This window comes from Falco punctatus (assembly GCF_963210335.1).
Source record: "Falco punctatus genome assembly, chromosome: 11".
NCBI lineage: Eukaryota > Metazoa > Chordata > Aves > Falconiformes > Falconidae > Falco > Falco punctatus.
In genome coordinates this window covers 22,206,057-22,230,847 of record NC_137591.1, presented here as the reverse complement: position 1 = coordinate 22,230,847, position 24,791 = coordinate 22,206,057, and the positions used below count along the sequence as shown (strand labels likewise).

The 24,791-nt window shown below is 37.9% G+C and overlaps 1 protein-coding gene and 1 long non-coding RNA gene across 3 annotated transcripts in view; one reads left to right on the top strand and one right to left on the bottom strand.

Annotated features, from left to right (window-relative positions):
- OLFM3 (olfactomedin 3) overlaps positions 1 to 14,775 on the top strand; it is a 65,970-nt gene extending 51,195 nt beyond the window's left edge. For both annotated transcript variants that reach the window (XM_080407123.1, XM_080407124.1), the window contains exons 4-6: positions 2,817 to 3,036; positions 11,591 to 11,697; positions 13,425 to 14,775. In XM_080407123.1, coding sequence (XP_080263249.1) covers positions 2,817 to 3,036; positions 11,591 to 11,697; positions 13,425 to 14,102 — 1,005 coding nt within the window. In that variant the 3' untranslated portion in view covers positions 14,103 to 14,775. The remainder of the gene's footprint in view (positions 1 to 2,816; positions 3,037 to 11,590; positions 11,698 to 13,424) is intronic.
- Positions 1 to 24,791, bottom strand: part of LOC308071571 — a 377,062-nt gene that overhangs the window by 236,092 nt on the left and 116,179 nt on the right. The window lies entirely within an intron of this gene.

The window sequence follows — 24,791 nt, the reverse complement described above, 5'->3', positions numbered from 1 at the left end:
ACAACACATACATATAATGCCATATGTATATGCTAATCTGTATTCTCATTATACTTTTCCTTGGGAACAAAATACAAAACTTGAATGTTTGACACAATGTCAAAGGTAGCAGATTTTTGCAGTACTTGAGCCATTTAAATATTTGATATATGTATTGGCCAGTCATTTAACTTCAGTTTGACAGTTTGCCGGGATTATAAAACAGATTTCCAGTCAATCAAGTTATAGAGTAATTTAAAAGGTTAACATCATAAAATATGCTGCTGGCTTTCTGAAATTTGATCTACCAAAATTCCAGTGCTTTGTCTTTCCTGAGACAAAGAAATTCATTCTGGATATAGCATAACCCTTCATATCAGCAGGCATAAAGTGCCAGAATATGTCTACCATCTATCTGTGTTGCAATACAAATTATTTCTTGTACCACTCATCAAAGCCACAAGCTAGGATTATCAGCAGAAACCAATAAATTTATTTTCTTTATCATGAAAATACCCAAACCATCTTTATATCATTTACTGAATTGAGATATTCTAATGCTGTGGCTGCATGCTGATGAGAACCAAATTTGACCCAGACCACACTTGCGCATATTTTGCAAGTCGTACATTCGTATATGTCATAGTTCAGTTAAATCAGCATTTAGGCCAGGCTTTATATACCTGTTTGCTACAAAAAGTTACAGCATTTTGCTCAAATGATACCTCATCTGGCATAAATCCTATCAGAAGTTACCTTCACTAATTCTCTTAAACGCATTTTATCTTTCTGAGTTTTTACAAGCTTTGCTTTTTTTTCCATCATGGTTTACCCATGACTTTTGGCAGACCACTGCCACACAGAGTCAAAGCCTAAGTTTGTAATTTCAAAGGGAAATTTCAAACCAGAAAATTTGGCTTCTGGAGCTCTGCTTTCTGTGTCACAACGCCTGCTCTCCTTGTCATCAAGGAAAAAATAACTACTCATTTTAACAGGCATAAAGTAGGCTAAAGTTAAGTTTTTAATAAAAACAGTCAAATAAAAATAGTTTTGAAAAGACTCTCCACTTCTTTCTGCCTGCTTCAGTAATTTGCCTACTATAATGTAATTGGATGCCCCCTTGAAAACAGAACCAATAGAACTCCTAATACTCTCATATCCATTTATAATGATGTATCTGCTTATAATTTAAAATGCAATTTTCTAGCTATTAAGTGACCTGTGTGCAAAATACACTTCCTAACACCACAAATAAGTCTTTACTTTGAGTAAATAACAATTCCAATATGAAAGCAATTGTTAAAAAAACATGGGTATATTAGCTAGGTGATAAAGAGATACTCTCAAGCTGCCTTAGAACATGTTCAAGAGGCAAAAACTCAGAGGCTGACTCTGCCTATCAGCTTCTTTTACATCTCCTTAACAAAAAATGCATTTGGCATCATCATGTTTTTTATTTAGGAAATGTCCCACCCTGTTTCTTGGACCCATTAATACAAGTGATGTTACAAACTACGTGCATGTCTTTGCACACCTCAGTTACTACACTAACCTCCAACCACATTTGCTTCTGCACCTCTTTCTTGCGCTTGGGCTTCCATTTAGTTCTCTTCTGCTTTCCCTTTTAACCTGCTGACTGCTCCAGCTATTGATTTTTTTTAACGCCTTAAATAGCATCTCCCTGTGTGTCCTCATCTGTTTCCATTTCTATTACCAGCTAATGCTAGGTACCTAACAAATCTTTGTTTCCATCCTTTGCCTTGTTTTGTCCAGGCTTGAATTTCCTCCCATCTCTCTGGCATTTGCTCATGGAAGTCCTGCTTTATCCTCAAATTATAAAAAGATATGCAAATATATATATATATACACACACAGATGATACATCAGAGACAAACCTTTCCGCTATTCAATAAAGCAAAACCTTTTGACTGCAAGGTTTCTTTGAGGTTTTCTGTAGAATAATGACCAAACAATAAACAACCTAAAACAATTAGTTTAAATTTAATAAAGCCCCTATGATTAGTGCATTTAAAAGAATAATGAAGAAATGAAAGATAAGCAGCCAATATAGGTCACAAACTGAGACAAATTCTCGAAGTATGAAACTCAGCAGAAGTCTGAGAAAGGTGCAATCTGAGATTCTAAAGTGGAGACTTATTTTATCTAATCAATGTTTAAGAATAGGACTGGCAACTCAACAACAACTGCACATGGATAAAAAAACAATTTGTGATAGTCCAGAAGAGAGATCAACTGAGGGAGTTCAAAGGCACATAGTGATATAGCAGGATGACAAATACAAACCACAGTTGAAAGCCATGGATTTTTTACTTCAGAAGAAAGAGTTCTGTGGCCAGAACAGAACTAAACAGTGTTTAACAGCCATTGAGGAAAAAATGAATTCAGTATTTCTAAGGAGTGAAATAGAAATTAGCAGCTCACCAACTATGACAGCACTGTAAAACAGCCATGACCTCCTTGAACATTCCTGTGTGTTCAGGCCTAAATCACTTTCTCTCAAGAAAGACACATTTAGCGGGGGTTTATATCTTCTGGATGGAAAGTCAGACCTTCAACAGGTTTGGTTCAGATCACTTGAAGGTAATTGTGTACTTTCAGTAGAAAAATTATTCTCTCATGCATTTTATCTAGTGCTTACTACCATTAAGTCTGAAGTTTCCAAGACTTTCACAACACACTAATAATAGATCTGTAACCCAAAATCAATAATCATTTTCAGGTAATTTTAATAATCAGACATGAATATTATATTAAAGGGAATTAGGGGATTGAACTCCTTTGAACTGCTCTAATGTACATTTGATTGCCTTTAACAGGAGTTGAAAGAAAAGATGGACGAGCTTCTGCCACTGATCCCAGTTCTGGAACAATACAAAACTGATGCCAAATTAATCACCCAGTTCAAGGAGGAAATTAGGAATCTGTCTACTGTCCTCACTGGGATTCAGGAAGAAATTGGTGCTTATGACTATGAGGAACTACACCAGCGTGTACTCAGTTTAGAAACGAGGCTTCGAGACTGCATGAAAAAGCTCAGTAAGTCAACAATTTCATGGGAAATTTGGTCTCTTGGCTATACATTTTTAGTTGTTTCTCTAGAAAGATGAAGTTTTCCTTTTTTCTTGTCTGATGAAAGACTGCATTACATTCTGATCTGTGCTACCCTAATAAATGTCAAAAGTAACTCAACCTAAGGTCAGTCATATTATTCTAAGTTTGCACCAGTGTATCGTATATAATGAGCTGCCCCACCGTATACAGAAGGAATTAAGATGAAAAATTATAACAGACAGCAATTTTAAAATCTAAGAGATTTACAAATGGTTGGAAAGCTACAAATTATCTTTCCAAAAAAAGCTCACACAGGCATTGCTACTTGGGTCATCTTTGGGATGTCAGTGTGAAAAAAAAAAATTGGGGGGAAGTAGACTGGAATCAGTTTTGAGATGTCCACATCATCTTGCTATGACACCTGAGAGGCCACACATGACTGTACTATCTTTAGACCTGTAATATTAGCATTGAGATGTGCCATTCTCCAATTTGCAATACAACATAATTAAGCCTTACACCTAATTTAAGGGAACAGAGCATGATTTTTGTAATAAGCACAGCAACAATCCGTTGTGAGCAGTGCACTAGGTTTACATCAGGCAGCCTCCATCTTGGTTGCTCACATGCTGATTTTAGTTAGAAAAAGTCAGATGCTGAGCAGCTCTGAGAATCAGCACTAGCTCAGTATTAGCTGCCAAAACTAAAAGCCTGAAGTATCATTATCAAGTGCCAGCCTTAACTTCCATTACCCAAAGAGGGATAATTAGTACTTTCCTGCTTTACACTCAGAATGCAGTCATCCCCCCTCCCCAACCTATCCATGCATTCTAAGACTCCTGAATGGATCACTATTGCGATCTGGATTGCTATAGCAAACAATCCAGCCCCTCTAGGAGAAATAAACACTTTATAAGTTAACACTATACATGAATAAACTAGAAATTCCAAGGTTAAGTCCTGTGATCGGTATCTGTTATCAACTGTGGGATGTTTACTTTTAAATGCCATGAAATATGTTATTAACGTCATAGGCAGTGCCTATTTTTGTGAGACAATAGAATGAGAAAAATGTAGGTTAGGTTAGCCTCTTAAATTATTTATTTTCCATTTCTTTACACTAGAAATAACACAATGATGATGGTCTAAAATACATGAAAGACTTCTTCAAACAGAAATTTCTTAAGATCCTATTTTCTACTCAGTACATACACATAATAGCACGTTACTGCATTGAAAGGAGGCAGTCAGGAAAAATGACAGCATTGCAATACCACAGCAAGCAAGAAACTTCATATAAATAGACAGTATTTTCTGATAGTGAGTGTTCCAGTAACTTTATTAGACACTAAAGGATCATCAACTTATTTTTAATGAGTATCTTATTTTTCTTTGCTTTTATGGCATATTCTTGTAACATTGATTAGTGAAGTGACTACAGTATAAGATAAGTTTTATACATCAGAATAACTGATGTGTATTCACAGGGGTTATTTCTGTATTTTTCATCCATTTCTCCTCCTATCTATCCTGAATTTCTGCAACACATTCCATTTCTCTTGATGTACAAATGGAAAAAAAATGTTATTACAATTATGCATATTAACAATAGGGAGAAGATTTTTCTATGAAATACATTATTAAACATACCCATTATTAAAAGGGGGTTGGCTTCTCAAACTGTAATACCGATTTATTCATCCTTATTGGCATTATTTCCTGGCCTTAGATGCTTAAATGACTTTTATGCTCACCTACTAATGGACTGGCTGTATTTCTGGCCTACCCCTCAGTGCCTTTTAAAGTAAAAAAATATTTCAGTTAGGCTTACCATAACTCCTGAACGCCAGTACTGTGTTCAGACCAGCAAGCATAAAGGAAGAACAGCTTTCATGCCTACACCTTCTTCCCAGCCACATTCACCACACTGGAGATGATCCAGCTGTGACTGTGCCAATCTGATGGCCAGAAGCCTATGGCAGCAGAAGGAAGACTGGCCCTAATGTGCCACAGGATCTGGCTTGAATCTTCACAGATTTTGTTGCATTTCACAATATAATTATCTAACCAGCGTGTGTAATAGCTATTTTTCGTTCTTCTCCCTAGCAGGTGTTTTTCAGCAATATAATGCATTATTCATATTGTCCTGGCCACTTCAAAGGGATCTTCCATCTGCACTGGCAACACTTCCAATATTCATTAACATACAGTAAGCCGTTGTCTTACTTTCACTGAGGTTTAATGCTTACCACAGCAGTTGTGATGACTGAAACTTGCTTCTTCTCTTTGGAATAAGAAAATTCAGGCTGAAGCTGCTGAGAAATTTGTCCACAAAACTTCGAAAGGGTGCATGGAATTAAACATGTAGGAGAAGAGTGCATATGATTGCACATAGCACAAATTCACATGGGTCCTTTGCTGGCAGTCATGTAAGGCATGTGCATTTGTAACAGAATGCAGGTTGCACAGTATGCTTGGGACCCTCCTATTCTTGTCATAATGTGTTTATGAAATAGGGAAGTAATATGTAAGTAGGATTCATAGAAGCCAATACTCTGCCAAATGGTGTTTATTAAATATGAAGAAATTATTAAGAGTAGATACACAGTGTATCCATTTGTAGTTACATCTGATTATAATGTAGAGTCTAAGCAATATTTCACAGTAATATTTTTGGTTAGAAATTCAAAAGTGGAATATTCTATGTATCCAAGGAAATACTGTTACATCAGTGGCTGAAGAGGTATTAGTGCAGGCATGAGATCACTTTGTTGACTGCAGTGGTACTTGTACTTCCAAAACATCCTTCCCTTTGGGATTTGAAGAACTTTGCAACAGCGTTTAGTACAAAACTGTGCAATAGAGATATATATTGTTATCCCCATTTTGTAAATGAAGGAACAAGCAGCCCAGGAGGATAAATGACTTTCCCAAAGATTACTGACAAGTCACTGCACACATGCAAAAGACTCTAGAGGCTTCCTCTCAAGCAAGCTTTAATAACTAAACTATAGTGCCTCCTGGATTTGTATTATGCAAGATAACAGACACACACCTGTTAAGTAAGAACTGATAAGAACTAATTCTTCATTCCCTCACATTACAATGTTATGACAAATTTGACCATAACCAGAAAAGTGCAAGTAGCAAAACACTTGGAAGTCATTTGCGCAAACCACATTTTACCCTATTTATTACCTACAACAAATAGAATAATGATGCTTACGAAACCTTCAAGAGACTGTTTTGATTTCATTTCCTCTAAGTCCTATAAATCATACACTCACTTGGTGTATACATATCGGCTACCAATATTCAATTGCATCACAGAGACTGGGACTATCAACTGCCTATTCCTAGCTATCTTCAAAACAGCTGCTATCCAATTGGTCTATCACAGCCTTCCCCTAGTATTTGCTCACTTTGAAACAGCTTTCCAGATGTGTTCTTCCCCATAAACTTTCCCAGCCTACAGGGATAGTACATCTACTTTCTTTTTTTAATGGTCGCTTTGTGCTCAACTTCTTCCTTAATATAAATAAATACATCACAAATTTGCAGGGGTCCACAGTACAAAACTGTTACAAGAGATGAATCAAACCATAAATACCCAGATTGCGCATGATATGATATTCCTCGTACAGTTCAATTTAGGATGGATAAACACTCAGAGGTTTGATTTTCCAATTGTTACAATCAGTTATAGTTGGGATTTTTTAACGCAAGCAGCTGCTTCTTTCAAAGTCAAGGGAAAGAGACTGAGTGCTTCTAAAAAACCCGCTCTCTTCCTGTGTAACCCCATCTGAACCTCTTAGTGGTGGAAAAAATGCCTAGAAATACCACTTTTTTCTTTTTCCTTACTGTTCCTGAACTTCCTGACATTTGCTAGTATGGAGATGTATTTGACCTGCCTTCTCGCTAGCATATGGTCCTTCTGTCAGGGGATTAAAGAGCAGGGGTTTGCTATAAAGCAAAGTTTTTCAAACAGTAAAAAAAAAAAAAAAAAAACAAAAACAAAACTTTCCCACCATCACAAGAGTTATTTCCACATCCTCATTTGTTCCTTTTTGCTGGAAAAAGAAAGAAGAAAAAAAAAAAAAGAGAGAGAGAAAAAAAAAGTGGTTTTGCCCTCCTTCTCAGCCTCCTCACTGTTACGGAAAATTCATAGCCCAGACATGTTTTCCATTTCACATGACATTTGTCTATATTCTATTTCCCTACATACAAAATGAACTAAAGTCTCAACTGGAAAATAATTGGAATTTTTTTTAATTTCAGACTCCCAGATTTGCCATGCCACAGAAGTGTTCAGTAAATGATCCTGCCTTTCAGCGTATTAGTATCACCATTCCCTAGCAACAAACCTCATCATGCAAAGCCAATTTTAATATAGCCAGATGAACAATTGTAAGGTTCATTCTGCAGCAAAGAATATAGGCTGGGATTAGATCAACACATTTACACTTCAGTAGATAAGAACTGTTTCCAATTCTGGTGCAGGAGTGAGGAAAATTTCTTGCACTGAGTGCAAAGTTGGAAGTGCTTACAACCACACAGAAAACTCCCCTTGCTTTGTCAGTGAACTGTTAAACGTTATATTGAGCTTTACTCTTGAAGGAGTTGTCATTCATTTAACTTCTCTATCAAATGCAAGATCAGGCCAGGGCAAGCTATAAGGGAATTGTCTTTATGAAGTCATTGTTGCTAATTATTTCAGTGTTAAGCAGATTGATAAATTTCATATTGTAGTAACTTGTCATCAAAATGCTGTGATATTCATTGGGAATAAATTATTTAATTGTATAAGTCAATAATACTTCAGCACAGACTGCACACTTGCTACTTTATAATGGACAAAACATAAATGGTCTTGATCCTGCTGATTTTTATAGGTCTGCTGTAACAAATGGGTAGACACATATAAAGGTAGGGCTCCAAAAGACAGAACTGGAAAAAACAATGACACCTTTCTCTTGAAGACTGAGAAATTAGTTTTAATGTTTTCTTCATTGCATTCCCTTGATTATCTTGGCTTCTGATCAAATATTGGAGGTAACACTGTATTAGAGGAGTGTCTGAAGGTTTGGCAGAATAAAGTGTGAACTAAATTTCAGAGGGATTTCAATGAGAAGGGGAGGACAATCTGGCCTCAACTACGTTTTCCTAGTTTCACATTTCCCTGCATCATGAGTCAGCAATACATTCACTGTATTCACAAGACCAGTATTTAGCAAGCCAGTTGTTTTGTGGAATACTTGGAACAACTTCTACAAAAGTTACTTGTGCGGCCTTAAACAGGACAAAACAGCATTAGCTGATTTATCAAGTTGACCATTCGGCCAAGACTTGCTTTGGGGCCTTGTCATGTTCTTTCAAGCAGTCTTTCTGAACTGAGAGGACTCAATTATAAGGGGTTCCAGTCTGTATGTGTCTGGAAGCAATGGTTTGACTTCTGACTACCCAAAAGAGAGATGACGTCCATGTACTTGGCCCTGAACTTTTTTCAAATTAACAGAAAAGTGAGATTCTGAAACAATCTGCAGTTGGAATAAGGGTAAGGGTAAGCAAGTGCAAATAATATTTCCCTGTTTCTAAAAATCATGTTAATAATTTTATAAAAAGGTTGTTGCAATAGCAGGGCACTAGACTTACATGACTAGAATTTTGGTGGAGACTTCATATATTAAGCTCCTTTGCCTAAGGATCTCCCAGCTATAAGGAGGCTGTCATCACAAGACAGAGGATGGCACTGACAGCTCTGTTGCTTCCTTCTTACTGCCTACTCTGTCAGCAAGTAGGCCAACAGACCCCAGGTATTGCTGAGGTTTACAGCAGAAATCTGTTGATGGGATATCAATTATCACTACGATGGGAATGGCTTACCGTATACGGAAAAAATACTTGCAGTACTACTACTTAGTTTTAAATATGAGTTCCATCAAATTATATCACAAATAGGCAGATTTATGGGTTCATGAACAAGAAAAAGAGAAGAGGGGATATACTGTAAGGCAGGAGGGAAAAAATTCCTCATGCCTCTTACAAGATATTCTGTTACATTGAAAAGAGAAGCTTTGTCACTTTTTCAGTCAGCTGCCCCTCAGCTAAACAGCAACTCTCCCAACAGGCCTTTCTTGATCACTACATGCTCTCTGGAAATGGAAATTTAATCACATAAACATACCCTGACTCAAACTGATCATTTAGTGGCTGAACTACAATGTCATCTCTTTTTTCACACTGAACAGTAGTATCTCAATACCTTTTGAAAGATCATTCTCTAAAAGCATCCGACACCCATCACAGGGGAAAATGCCTCAGTTCATATAGTTTAAACCAAGTCAAGACTGAAGAGATTTATTAGTTGTTAACAACATGTTAACTGGCAATCAGCATAGCATACATTCAGGATCAATGCAAGTAATATAACAGGCAAACCACAGTACCAGACACATAAGTAACATTAAAACTACAAATTTCTGAACACACTTCTCTAGCTAGATTCAAAAAGATCCAGTCACACATGGTGCACCACACACACGAACACCCATGGAGTTATGTGAGCACACACCCCACAACAGCTGGGATGGGCTACAAGCACACCCCCTAGTTTACACCTCTCCTGCTGGGGATGTGGGGCCTTGAGCTTGATGTGTGCCCATGTTGCTCCCCACAATCTACTAACACACATGCTGGTGAGAAAGCCTGCGAGTTCACATGCACCTGCTGTGCCTGTGGGACCTGAAAACGAAATTTCATTTTTGATTCCACATTTACCTTCCTGAATATTTTTTTAAATAGAAGAAACAGTGTTTCAGAATTCTGAATTCTTTGCTTAAGTTTTCCTACTAATTTTAATACTGTGCTTTAAAGGGACCAATTAGTATACCCTTTAACTCATACATTCACTGTATTTTAATTATCTTAAAAACTACAAATCCAGGAGTAATTATTTTTCCCCCAGTTTCCTTCTACTCATTATTACTTTTCTGATAATTTTATTCTAAATTGCAAATTAAACCCCTCTGAAGGCTTAACTCATGCCCATTTCTGAGACTATTTACTAACATACCACCTAAAAATAAAAGACTTCACTTGATAGTCCTCTACTTTCCAAGCTAATAGCAGCTCATTGCTGTAGAAAAACATCACTCAGCATACAATACTAGCAGCCTATATACAAAAAATGCCAGAATAAAAAAACATGTACTACAATAACCAACTGTAGAAAACGTATAAGATTGCTTAAAATGGGAAATTCCAAAATATCTTCAAAAGACTGTATGATACATAATTGAGATATGTATATAATAACGCCTTTGAACTGACCCAGAAAAAGGACACAGCCCGCCCTGCTCATTAAGGTCTCAGCATGTTGTCAGTTATCCTCATTTCCATTACATCCTACTTCCCTGGCTGTGAACAAAATCCCCGTGAGCAGCCTGAGTTGTCACCACAGCATTACCTCCCTTCTAATGACTGAAACAAGCTTGCACAATACTGTCTTTCCCAGTTTGTAAAGAAGAAAATCCAGCCTTGATGTGACCTTCTTTTTCTAACTAAGTAAATTCACCCTCAACACCAGATAGTTTGTTTTCCACATTTCCTAGATTCATAGGGTTATACAATACAGCACAACCATGTATCAAGGAGATGCACTTACTTTTAAATTAAAAAAATAAATGAAAAGTGGCACTACTTTTTATGTTCATATGGAACATCTTTTCTTCAAAAACATGCTATTTCACCCAATCACCTACACACCACTGTGTGATATTAAGCGTCTTGTTAAACATATGAATTCCACCAGGAGCTTGTTGCTAATAGGTATGTTATTAATGTCCCCTAAAATATAGATTTTTTGATTGTTAGGAAGGTCAGCATCCAAGTTCATATTGATTCTCATTATTTCCTCCCAGACAGTCTGAGACAGCGTAATGGATTAGAAGCCAACTGATACAGCCAAGGTTGCTGAATAATTCTCATACTCAGTTTCTTAACTTTAGACAGTACTGGAACAGCTACGTATGTGTAACCACAGTCAGACACAGGCATTTGTGTACATCTATGCATTTTGCATACAAGCTCATTTTTTCCTGCCTGCTCTTAACTTCCTTGTTACCCTGGTCAATGGAAAAATGAAACATCCATCAATCCTAGCCTTCAACTGAATTTTGTGAAGGCAAAAGAGAAGGAAGTTTATGTCTTTTTTCATTTATTATTGTATGTTAATTACTTCAGCTTAGAAGATATTTTACTAGATTGTATTTTTCTTTATGCCCAGAAAATGTAACTATGCTTTGAAATATATAAAATGAAAAATATATACAAATAGATTTTTATTTGTCTGTTTTTACATAGCTTTATTACTGTGTGATATGGAAAAGTTCATATGGTAAAGTTGACAATCCATCTTCAACATAAGCCTGAATCCCCTGGAGCCACTATTTAGTTTAGAGTAATTGGTCCTGTGCTCTGACTGATGTCAAGGAGAGTTGTGTAATTATTTGCACTAATGCATTTGTTTTTCTAATTTCAGCGTGTGGCAAATTGATGAAAATTACAGGCCCCATTACAGTCAAGATATCTGGAACCCGATTTGGAGCCTGGATGACAGATCCATTAGCATCAGAGAAAAATAACAGAGTATGTTAAGCCACTGCATATCTTTGTGTCCTTCTGGAGTTTTTCTTGCTTGATTTTAATCTTTTAAAAGTTATTTTCCCCTAGAAAGTTACATCTGCAAGCATGTTTCTTCTAATCCTATCATTTTCACTGTTAAACATCCTCAGAGGAAAAGCAAAAGTGTTTATGCAAAAATATCCAAAGACTAAAGTTAGCGAAACACCTTTATGCTATTTCCTTCAACTGTTTCAGAGACAACATACACCGATCTGAACCAGCTACACAATTTTCTCCTTCCTACCATATTTAATTGAGCTTGGGTCTTTAAGAACCCAAGTAATATAACACAAACACCAACACTTTTACCCAAGAGTACAACCCATAGGGCAGCAGTCTAAATTTGCAGGATTAGGCCCCGTATAAGCTGTATTCAGACCTTTTGCCACCTCAGATCCAAGTTATGTTATTGTTTGGATCTGCAACAGGATCTCAAATTGGCCACAGTATTAAGGAGATGCTCTCTCCGTCAAAGGGCTTTTGAAGTCAAAACACTAGTTTCATTTGTATGAGACCCACCAAGTTACTATTTGCATACAGAAGAAAACAAAAGGCAATAGAAAAAGCAACATAGAAATGGAAAACTTAAGATTTGCACGCAGCTCTCTCCAGCCTGCTGTGTTCATGCAGGTTTACTACTCACCCCAGGAATTTAAATTACCTTTAGAAGAGCAGCAAACTCTGCTTATCCCCATCTTGTCCTGAGGAAGTTTCTTCTGCTGTCTCAGAGTGCCAGTGGTTGCTCCAGAACCATCCCCATGGGCCCTCACCTCCAACCCTACCTGCTCCCTGCTGTGGTCCCCTCCCTGCATACCTTGCAGACTGGCAACCCTCTCCTTTGACAGCCTCCACATTCCCCCCACCACCACCCTTCTAAAGCAACACAAAGACTACCTCTATGCATGCAAATTGGAACAAAGCATATCCCTTACAGCATCTCAACTAACAGGAAGATGGGGAGCTGAACTGGTGTTTATACAAATATTTTGTTAATGTCAATTTGGAATCAGCACAAAATGTATCTCCAGAAATTATTCTGTTCTTTTGATAGTCAGGATTAGATATGTCCCCTGATAAACTAAAAGGAGAAAAGGCAAAATGCGTGAAGGAAAAAAAACAGAGGAATGAAAGTTGGCATACAGAACATTAAAAAAAAGTATTGATTTTGTTTTCTTCTGTTTTAAGAAGATAAAATGGTTCCTAAACTTTACTGGTTTCATTGCTATTGTATTTGGTTTCTTTACTAAGAATACATTATTTTTCACCAATTAGAGGTTCAGCTGAAGAAAATTCAACCAAATTTATTCCTAAGCATAAATCTAAGCTTAGTTCACATGCCATTTCCCATCTCTGTCTTTGATTATTAGTGCCTGGGAATATCTTTAAGCAAGCCACATATAGCAGAGACCCAAATACTGAACGTTATCCAAAATCAAATATCTCTGAAAATGCAGACACTGTAGTTAGTCTTCTTGAGAGTTCACTTGTATAGGTAAGTTTTGATTCAGAAATTCAAGAGTTCCTCATGCTTTTGTAACAGGAATGTGGACAATATCATACTTTGATATCCTGCTGCACACCTAAAAATGTTTTTCCTTCTTTTTCTGCAATGTATCCATCACGTCATATCATGATCATGTACCACATATTGTGTTTCAGGTGTTTACTCCCAATCTTTGTTTTCTTTCCAGGTCTGGTACATGGATAGTTACACTAATAATAAAATTGTCCGTGAATATAAATCAATTGCAGACTTTGTCAGTGGGGCTGAATCAAGGACATACAACCTTCCGTTCAAATGGGCAGGAACCAACCATGTTGTCTACAACGGCTCCCTCTATTTCAACAAGTATCAGAGCAACATTATCATCAAATACAGCTTTGACACTGGGCGGGTGCTTGCACAGCGTAGCCTTGAGTATGCTGGCTTTCACAATGTCTACCCTTACACCTGGGGTGGCTTTTCTGATATTGACCTGATGGCAGATGAAATTGGGCTATGGGCTGTGTACGCCACCAACCAGAATGCAGGCAACATTGTCATCAGCCAGCTAAACCAGGATACACTGGAGGTGCTGAAGAGCTGGAGCACAGGCTACCCAAAGAGAAGTGCTGGAGAATCCTTCATGATCTGTGGCACCTTGTATGTTACTAACTCTCACTTAACAGGAGCCAAGGTCTACTATTCTTATTCCACAAAAACCTCCACTTACGAGTATACAGACATTCCTTTCCATAATCAGTATTTTCATATATCCATGCTTGACTACAATGCAAGAGATAGAGCTCTCTATGCCTGGAATAATGGACATCAAGTCCTGTTTAACGTCACCCTTTTCCACGTCATTAAAACTGAAGATGACACATAATTTTCTTTCCCTTCCCGTTCCCTCACCTCCCTCCCTCAAAGCAGTGTCATTTGTGATAAACTCTAAAAGTATCCATCTCTTTCAGTTCCTTTTAATTTACTTTTCTTTTTTCATTAAGGAAAAGCAACATTTTCTACCATATAATGCATTTCAAATACAGCTGAGCCTGTCAAAAATTACCTGTTGGAAATAAAAGCATCTTAACTCACGATCTTATAAGGTCTGTCAAGACCTTGTCTTGAAAAGCACTAAAGAGGATTTAAGTGGCTAAAGACAGTTTTTAAAAGATTATGATCTGCCTTATTTCAGAGTCAGAGACTAATGGTGGCTTAAATGCATGAATGTCTTTTTTTACCTCATTTTTGTTTTTAATCTATTGCTCAATTCAGGAAATATTTTGGTAGTGTCAGACATATTGCACATTGTATTTTTTTATTTATTCCAAAAGAAAGATTCAGGAGTTTAATTTACTTGGACATGGAGTATGATTCATTTTGCCATCACCCAATTTCAGATGTGGTGCTGTACAGTATGTTTTTAAATCTCTTGCAAACATTTTATCGACAGTATGTATTTCTACCATTGTAACCACCATTGTGCAATTGTATCTCTTCACTTATGTGAAAGTAAACTAAGTACTATTTTTTATAAAATATGTTGAAGCTTAATTGCAGTTCTGGCTATGGGTCAATTGAAAGTGGTAAAAATCTGAGAAAAGGTGGTTATTTCCGAGAAAGACCAATTGCTTCTCAGGTGCATGATCCCTGTTCTCAGCTTTGCTTGGTAGACTTACTCACCATTGGCTTTTACTGGCAAATTTGCAACTTTGAAACCTCATGCCAGTTCTGGCTTTACAATTGTTTGCCCTACTCAATTTTTATCTCATGCCGCTGGCTTCTCTCTCTCTCTGGATCTCTTTTTCGTCTACTTTCTTTCCTTCCACCACTTTATTTCCCTTATTTATACTCACTCCCCGACCTGGGCTTTACAAGGAATAATATGAAAGAGGACTACTGCCCATGCTCCAGCCCGAGCGTCTGAGTGCATCCCATATTTGCGCTGTTCTGGGGCAGCGAGGAGTTATGTCGAGTTGCTTTCCTTGATCTGCCCATCTTCTTACTCATAATAGAAGAACACTTACCTGTTGAGAAAGCTCTTCTCTGGGATGGCAGTAATCAGGGAGAAAATACAAATGAGAAGGTTCAAAGCATAAATGATCAGTGTGGCACCTGGTAGCCACCATATTGCTTGCCCTTGCTAGAAACCAGCCACAACACCTAGGCCAACCATTTGCAAAGAGGTTTGGGGGTTCCTAGCAGTAGTATTGTTATTTATGGTCAAAACCAATGCCTTTAAAAACTCAATATTTCTGAAAGCTATATGGCTTGCTACACTCTCATTAGAAATTGGGGGGTGGGGTGGGACAACACACGGAGGAGGATGGAGATGGACAGGGGGGACATGACCAACAACAACATATTTTATTGAGAAAGAGGAATCAGGTGTTATTTATTTATTTTGGCATAAAGGGAAAAAAGCTAACATTAAGAACTAGTGTAAGACTTTCCATTAAGCTGGGATATCACATAATGCAAAAATATAGGTATCTGAAAAATTGTGTGAAAACTGTGTTCCTCACAAAATCGGAAATTCTCTTCTTTATATCCTTTGAAATTGGACTCATAGAAAAACAAGAACATGTATGAAAATGTTCCTATTTAAAAACAAGAAAAAAATTAAATGCACTGACATTTTGCCAGATCCATTTTGAAGGCATTTGATTTGTTAATTCTTCCAACATACCAGCTAAGACCACCTTGAGTCTCATGATTGTTTTCATTATTATAAATATAAATGTCTATATATACATTTACAAGTTTGCTTTGCAATGTAAACCCTTGTGAAGCTGAACAACAAATTGCCTTATTTTTCACACTGGTTGCAGAAAAGAAAACTACTTATTAGGTTCCAAGAACTGATAAAGGGGAAAACCCAAGAAATTACATTACAACATGACCAGAGAAATGTTACTCTCCTGCTTCCATTTTCCCCCTTCTGCCTAGCTGAAATGATACCGGTTACATCTTACAGTCCGTTACACAGTATTTGGAGACACTAAGTTCAGCTAAATGGACAAATTAACCACTTCAGTCCTGCAACCAGCTTTCCTGCATTGGCAACAAAACCTCCTCTGTGAGACATGGAAGTGTATATGACTACTCATTTAAAAAGTGATTTTATGTCACATAGGAATGTTTTATGAAAACAAAGTATGTTCAGATTTTTATCAAAAGCCCTAAAACAAACCCTAACCTTTTCCTTACACAGAGTAACTTCAACAAAACAGCTTTTTCACAAATGCAGCATTCTTAAAAACATTAGTCATTAGATTGAGAAATTAAACTTCCTTCTACTGTATCATCATAAACTAGAGCAATAGTCATGCCATAGGACCACTTCATCTGAAAAAAATTGTTACTACCGTGTCTTTACAAGAATTTCATACTGTGTAATTAGCATGCATACATTAGAATGTGTTGATAACAGTTCTTACAGTAAGATTAATCTCAGCTGATTTCAATGCCATTTAGTTAGCCATTTAAAGGACAACAGAATCCTATTAGTCAAAGGAAAGAAAGAGACACTACTACAGAGTGCTAGAGATGGGTGGATAAGAGAGGTAGGAAAGGCACCTTTGAAAAGTTATTTGTCTTACTGATGAAGCCACTGTGCTAAAGCATAGACGTCATACCTAGATATAATCCTGCCCTTCTCAATTAGTAATGATGGATTGTATTCCAGTACTTAAACATGAAATAACAACTTGCACAGCATCAATACAACAAAATCTGGTGAGACATTATCAAGGAAGTAGCGTGGCTTCCTGCTAAAAAGCATTAATTTTTCTGTGAATCAGTGTTGATCACCTGTCTTTTCCAGTTTGGAAAATCCCAAGTCATAGTTTCAAAAGGCTGAAAACACATGCCTTAAAATAAAAAAATTTGTGTTGCAAGTTTTTTCTTCATAATTGAGCAGCACAAGCAGAAAGTCTTCATAATACAGCAGGAACCTACATATATATCAGCAAGTAAAGTTTTATTCTTATAGTTGAAGCATAGGCTGTTTTTTATGAGGACATATGGGTACTGTGGGGGAAAACAAACATTTCTCCTTAAACATGATAAAATTTATTGTAGAGCCTGTTTTAATATCTTAGTGACCTCCCGCTTCAAGGGATAAGCCTATAAAAGCATGTGTCATTCCTGCACACGAAACAGAATTCTTACATTTTGCAAAGCCACGCTGCCAGCAGAGGGGGATGCACACAACCACAAATCTAGCACAGGAACATCAATCTGCCAGTTCGCCAGGCACGCCTCTCCTGGGGGAGCCTAAGGAACATGAATGATCCATACTGCAAAGCCCACAGCTTTCTCCCTGAAATGGCCTGACCATTCCCCATGACAAAAAAGGTAGAACAAACCTCCCCAGAGAAAGCCTCCTAAACAGTAATGATCTTTTATAGACCCTTCTGGCAATTTCTTCCAGTGAGTAACTACCAAGTCTATTGTTATGCACATGGGCTGCTCAGCCTGCCCTATCTGTCAGTCTGCTAAGCAGACCACTGGCAGAGTGACTGTGGAGCCTACTCAGCACAGTAGTCACTGCTAGTAAAAGATGGATTTCAATTTGAAAATTAAAAGAAAATAGTTGAATAAGACAGAGTGATACAAAGTTTTAATCACAGATTGCTTATATCTAAGAATATTAACTTCCAGACAAGCTCAGGGGCACTAGCTGTCACTCAACTCGTGGGGCTGGATCCACAACAAAGGAAGATAGGTTCTCTGTTTCAGACCACAGCCTGAATAAATCTGTTACCTGTTAATTTTTTATAATAAACAATTGCTTAGAAAACACTAGAGCAAAGATGAACAAGCCATTCACAGCGAACTATTCATCCTGTAATTTGTAACCTTTCCCAGTTCAAGAATTGCCAGGGAACAGTCAATTAATACTGATTTTCATGCTAGTCAAGATGGTTTTGGAAATCATTTGGATAGGCATATATCTTATAAATCATCTAAGCATTCCCTGCTGTGAAACTTACTCTGTGTTCCTGGCATTGAGGAAGCAACGCTGAGTATTCATCTTTTCCACAAGAGGCCAATGAGGGCTGCAGCTGCAGAGCTTTGGGACAGAGCTGCATCTCAGCCTGTTGTGCTGACAAGCTCCCCACTGCACTAATTCTGAGGAGACCAACTCCTGCTCCATGACATTTCTAACAACCACAACCCACCAGAAGCTCACACTCAAAAGGACTCGCGCATGCTTCCACAGATCATAGAGCCAAGTCCCAAAACTCACTTCCCCACCAAGAACAGAGACCATCTTACCACCAAAACAAAAAGCAAAGCCCATTTTCTAAGCTCAGTTTTCTTCAGCAATTGTCCCATACATGACCATAAACATGCACATCAATATGCAAATAAATAAACTATAAAGTAAATCTAGAATTACAGAATAACAAGGTTATCTCTCCCACAGAAAACAAACTATTTAGGTTACACAAAGATCATTATTACTGGGGTTTCTATATCCAGTTACCGGGAAACTGAAGAGACACGGTGTACCAGCACCAAGTTGTGGAGGCTATACAAAAATGTATGCTTCATGCAGTATGGCTTTTGCTGGGCTCTAGAAAACAAATATACTACATTAATGTGATAGCTATGACCACAGATTCACAAAACTGAGATGGGGGGTGGGTTTCCTCCAAACTGCAAAGAGATCATCCACCTGATTATTCTAGTATTAAGATGAATTACCACCCTTCTTATCTGTGAACTTCTCTGGACTATCAGTGCATTTAGTAAGCATTTCAAGACTTCCACATATCCCTTTTTCCTCAGAGACCTCTCAAGTAAGTAGTACGCATTATATCAGACAAGCTGCAAGGGTGACAAACACAAAGGACACATCCTTTCTGCAGCTGTCATTCAAGTCAGCAGGGATTACTTATAAATTTAGAGATTGGCCCCAGATATGAAAACTCTGTACTTCCTATGAAACCACAGGAAATCCTCACTTTGAAAATACAAATCATGTTTATTGATTTTACATCAACAGGAGTTGCACAAACTTCTCATAAAAGCGCTCAGCCTCTTAAAGACTAAGGATATTTGTCTCTGTCTCTGAAATGGAGGCAGGGAAGAATATTCGCATTTGCTTTAGAATCAGAAATTTTTGCTAGGCTCATACAGAGCTTGCCAGCTGAGCATCATCAGCAGAGCCTGTGGAGTTTTCCTGTATGTACTGCTTCAGAACACTCAATTAAAATAATTACATTGCAGAAACGTTTCAGCAGTCCAAGTGAAACAAAGCTTCTTCAGGATTTTGTTTCAAAAATGGCAGATTTTAAACACAGACCACTATAAATGCACATAATATTTAGACCAGCTGCATTCTGCCCCCACCTTTGAGTCCACTGTACAGAGGGCCCATTTTCCCTGAAAACCGTGCAACTGATACACCACAGCAGCACAGGTATGTATATGAAGGCACATGAAAATGACAGCTAACAGGTCAGATTTAGCATCTCAAAACACAATTAATTTTCCTGTGCTTTTTATGCAGGAGCTTGAATTCATATTTACACAGTTCTTACGGTGAACATGAACAGTAAGAATCCACTGGGTCAGAAATACTCGTTTTATTACTTCATCCTGCAATGACATCGTGCAGTGCTCATTTTGCTTCACCCTGTGGGCTCCACACCCTGAGTGGGTATTCCCAACATTTGCTCCCAGCAGAAAATGCAATTGATACCTCCTCAGACAACCTACATCGAAGCAGGCAGCAGCTCTGTGCAGCCAGATGCATCCTTCTGAAGCTAATTAAATCTTTCTCAACAGTTTTTCTGAGCTTTACACCAGTTCAGTATTTTAAGCCCTCTCCATCTCACAGCAGAATTGATGTTGCTAACATGGTGCCCCCACCCCTAAAGACTCATCTGGCTCTGGCAATCAGAACACGCTGGCATACACGCGCTTACAGCTCTCCATTGAAAGAGTCTGAATGCACTCTCGAGGACCTCCACATTGCTGCAACTGCTTATTTACAGACAGACCAAGTATCTTCAGGCATTGTTACACTCAAAAGTCCTACTGACAGGTGCAGTTACCTGTAGCTTTATGTTTTGTATCATTTAAGGTTTCTGTTCTTTGTTCAAAAGAACTCAATACTAAAACTGCACTTACAGTGGCATTTATGTATTGATTAATGTGATTGCTGTATATTTCACTCTATACTAGGTTTGGTTCCATGTCTCTTTTTTTTTTTTTTTAACATAAATGGTATGGAGCCCTTAAAGATGAAAACATTTACTGTTAATACAAGACACTGAAGGAACAAAGAAGCCTCGTGACTCCAAAGACCTCATGACTTTGAGTTTCTGTGACAGTAAGGAAAATGGATTTTTGTGCAAATAGGTGTCAATTGCTATACATGCTTTATCTGAAGTTATACATTAAGTTAGTTTGAAAGGTAACCACATGAAAAATGTTTCGAGAGGAAAATACCTATACAGGTATTGTTGTTTTAAAGTAATCTGAAAAAAATGTACCATATTGTGTTACTGAATTGTGTTACTCCTTTGATTTTTTTAAGCTTCCTGAAGTCATTCCCTTAGTTTCCTTCGCACAGTATCAGCCACATGTACAAACCACTCCAGGTTATTTTCCTTTGCATTTTCTCTTCATTTGTTCTAATCTTCTTGATCTTCACCTAACCTGTCCCAACCCCTCCCATCTTGCAGTGTGAATTTTAATAAAGGACTGTTCAGACAGAACTTGAACCGCACAGATTTATAGCACAGCAAGCTTCATCTGGAGAAGGCCTAAATTTATGTCCCCAGTTATGTAAAATTTAGCTCTAGTGTGCCCATAAAACTGCCTACAAGCAGTACTGATTGTATATCACAGGTCGCTCTACAGAAATAATTTAAAACAGATTCAAGATATCTTTTTCCCTTTCGTTTATTTATTTTTAAGGAAACATTTTGTTTCATATCTGCAATGGTGAGAAATTAAATTAGAATCACTTTTGTCCAGAGCAGGTTTAGATATCCATTTCTCCCTTCTGGATCACACTTTCAGGGTGGTGAGCCACACTTCCATCTCCAGGAAATCAGGCATCACAGCAATTGAGTGTGCACCCTGTCAAAGGCGCTTATGCCTTTTGAGTTAAGCTCAAAGTCTGTGTCATGTGTCACACCATGAAGACAGGCCATTTATTTAGGCTTCCCTCATCTAGGTAAACTGGGCTTACTGTCACCTTGAAGGACATTACAGCTTAATGGTTACTCAGGTCTGTCACTGTCAGTGTAGCACTTTGAGAGACAACTGCCTTTTGGAGCAAAGAATGCAGGAGAACTGCTTTAACTCATTAGTACAGCTCTAGCAGTAGCTCATTTCTGGAAAAGGAGCACACACCACTGACATTTCTGCAGCCGTCACCTTCTCAGGCCTGCAAGGCAATTTACAGACACTAATTAACAGTTCCCACTCCATCAAGAAAGAAAGGAAATTTTTACAAATCTCATTCTTCAGGCTGAGAAGTTTGGACGGAGAACAACTCAGCTTAAGCCTGACAGGGTTTCTTTGGCTAACCAGGAGTTGATGTTAGATTTCCAATATCTCAAGTCAGTGTATCGTTCATCAGCTCTCCTGCACAAACAAATATCTGCTCCCAAAAGTTCAGTTCCTACACTTTTACACTGTTTTTTTCATGGCTTCTCCTATTTTGTTTTCAACCTATAGTAAGAAGGAAGCCTTTGTTCCTTGGCAAGGTGTTAATTTTAACTCGAGAGTTTCAGTCTCAGTGGCATGTACTGCAGAAGCAGCTGGTTAATTCATAATCATGGCACACCTGTCACTGGTAACCGTCTCCAGTGATTTCTGAGGAAAATGTGTCACTTCTATAAGGAGTTACTTCGTTTCCCTTCAAGGAGAAGGAATCCAAAGGGTGCTGTATGGGACTACTTCTATGCTGCCTGTATTTTGCATACCTGCAAAGGTCTATCTTTCCTGTAGACAAACTTACAGTACCTCCAGTCCTGCTAGACTTTCCTAGCTTCCCACAGTCATGAAGATTAGCCACAGTGCAGGGCATTTTGTGCAACCCAAGCGGCTCTCACAGCCCGGCAGTGTAAGGGATGGAGTATAACCTCACACACAGCCCTTAGCAGAGTTCTGCACTGATGTACAATGCTGCATATATGCGTTCAGTGGGTACCTACCCAAAGATATTTTAGGCTCCTTACACCTCTTGACTAGCTCTCTTCACTTCAGAGCCCAAACCTCATCAAAGTATATACAAAAGCAGTTCTGTTCACCAGGCCAAATGAGGGAGGAAAACATGACAATTTCTATACGCTTTTATGCTGATTTGAGAGCTGAAGTAGGACTTGGGAGATTCACAGGTCTCATCCTGGCCCTATGCCCAGGAATGAATTTCACTCTGAAAGACTAAATTGCACTCTTATGGCAAATGTTAATATGCTGTTATTCTAATAGTATGGCAGTACCATGATACAGAACAGAAAAATGATACCATATACAGCAGAATCCCTAATCTGAAAGGCAATAAAGACTGTAAAATGTAACATATTAAAATAAATAAAATTATCCCAATGGACTGTTTCATAATACATCCTCTAGCTTAATAGCACTCAGTTATAGTTATTCAATAGAATATACTAAATAAATACCAACTTGGTTGATTTTATTAGCATTTACTGAATGTCAATATGCCTAGATAATTATGGAATTGGATATTTATGCACCATATGAAAATGGATACTTATGTCATGCAACTGGCTCACAAAAAATACAGAAAATCCTATAATTATAAGCATGCAACACTGCTTATTCGCCATATTAAAACAGAGTGAAAAAACATAGAAATATCTTATACCACAGTGTAAGATGATATTTCTATTAAAGATGTAAATTAGAAAACAGTATATACAGTGCATCAAATACACCCGGGTGAAAGAGCTACATGAGTTTAAGTTTTATGTTTTCCTTTCCAAGTTGCACTTAGAACATGCACAGAACTGATTTTACAAATATTATAGACATAGATGCAAATGTAAATACAGGTACATGAGAGTACCCGAATTCTACATGGTATTTACAACCATGCCTGGAGTGAATATAGCATCTCTGGGCAACTGCTTACACACTGACTGAAGCAACAACATCCAGAAAAAAATCCAACAACACACAACATAAGAAAACCACCCCCTTGTTAAGTTAGACTCCCTGAAATGGAAGTATTTCTTCTATCTGGAACAAAGTTTGTCATGCCATGCAGGGGCTGCAGCCTGCCAGAGACGGGGACAGCCAGGAACCCCAGTGTCCAGGCAGCTACCACTGTGCAGTGCGAACAGCAATATATTCATCTTATGGAAACTGTAAAGCTCTCAGCAGATGGTCCTAAGAAATTGTAAGGCTCCTCCTTCACTCATCTGAATAATCAAAAGGACCTTTTTAATACAGTCAAGCAAACTGTACAGCACAACAAGCTCTGTAAAAAAATAATCTTAGTATAAGAAAGCTTCTGCCTGACAGCATCAGCTGTGTTCGGCAGTTTCATGCCGCTGCCTAGCTAGTCCACTCCATGGCACAGACCCACAAAGAGAGCCATTTTTTTCCATGCTTGCCACCTGGCCTTCCAGGAATTAGGTGAGGGAGATGGGAGCGATTTATTAAAGAAATGTTGATAAATGAGCAGACAGCAGGCCTAGAAAAGCTAATCAGGTTTTTTACAACTTCTTCCTAATTTGTATTCTTTTGGGATACCTTACTCATCTACTACTGAATTGGGATTCCTCTGGCCTGCCAAGTAACCCACTGAAATTAGCATACATTTACATACATTGACATACAAAGCGGCCCCACTGTCATGTTTGGATATGGTCTTGTCTGAATCTGCCTATCAATATTATCAGCTGAATTATTGTTCACTGACACTACTGGGCCCACTCCTGTAAAGTTCCTGAGCCCTTTTACAAGGTGTTTCACCAAGCTGCAGACAAGGGGCTCTAGCATTCCATGTAATTCGATATCAGATATCAGTTTAATAAATGCACTGTTTTCCATTTCCATTCTTACATAAGCAATACTGTCCATTAATTTTAAAAGGGCCATTAAGCAACAATTTCTAAACAGAAAACCTTTTAATATCAGTAAGAGTTGTAAAAGAACTGACTGAGGAGATTTCTGTTCCCAGCAATGTTGGCTATGTGTGAACTGACGTAAGTTACAACTGTTTTACTTCAGTCAGTCCCAAGATATCACACTCAACAAGGAGCCCATACTGGAGTCAGTTTTGGAGAAGTGTAATGGTCTGTGAAATTAGAAAGGTCAGATGAGGTGATGCATTATTCATTATAGCCTTAAACTCTATAAGAATCTCTGACATATTTAGATCTACAGCATTTATCAGTGCTTTTGGGTGCATTCTTCCATTCAGATTTATAAAGACTGAACAAACATATAGCAATGCTTCAGGAAACAAAAAGATCAACATTAAAACATTGTCCCATTGATTTGCACTTTCCTGCGCTTATTGAATTACTGATCTACAAAGTCACATGTATTTATGAAAGTTGTTATGAATAAC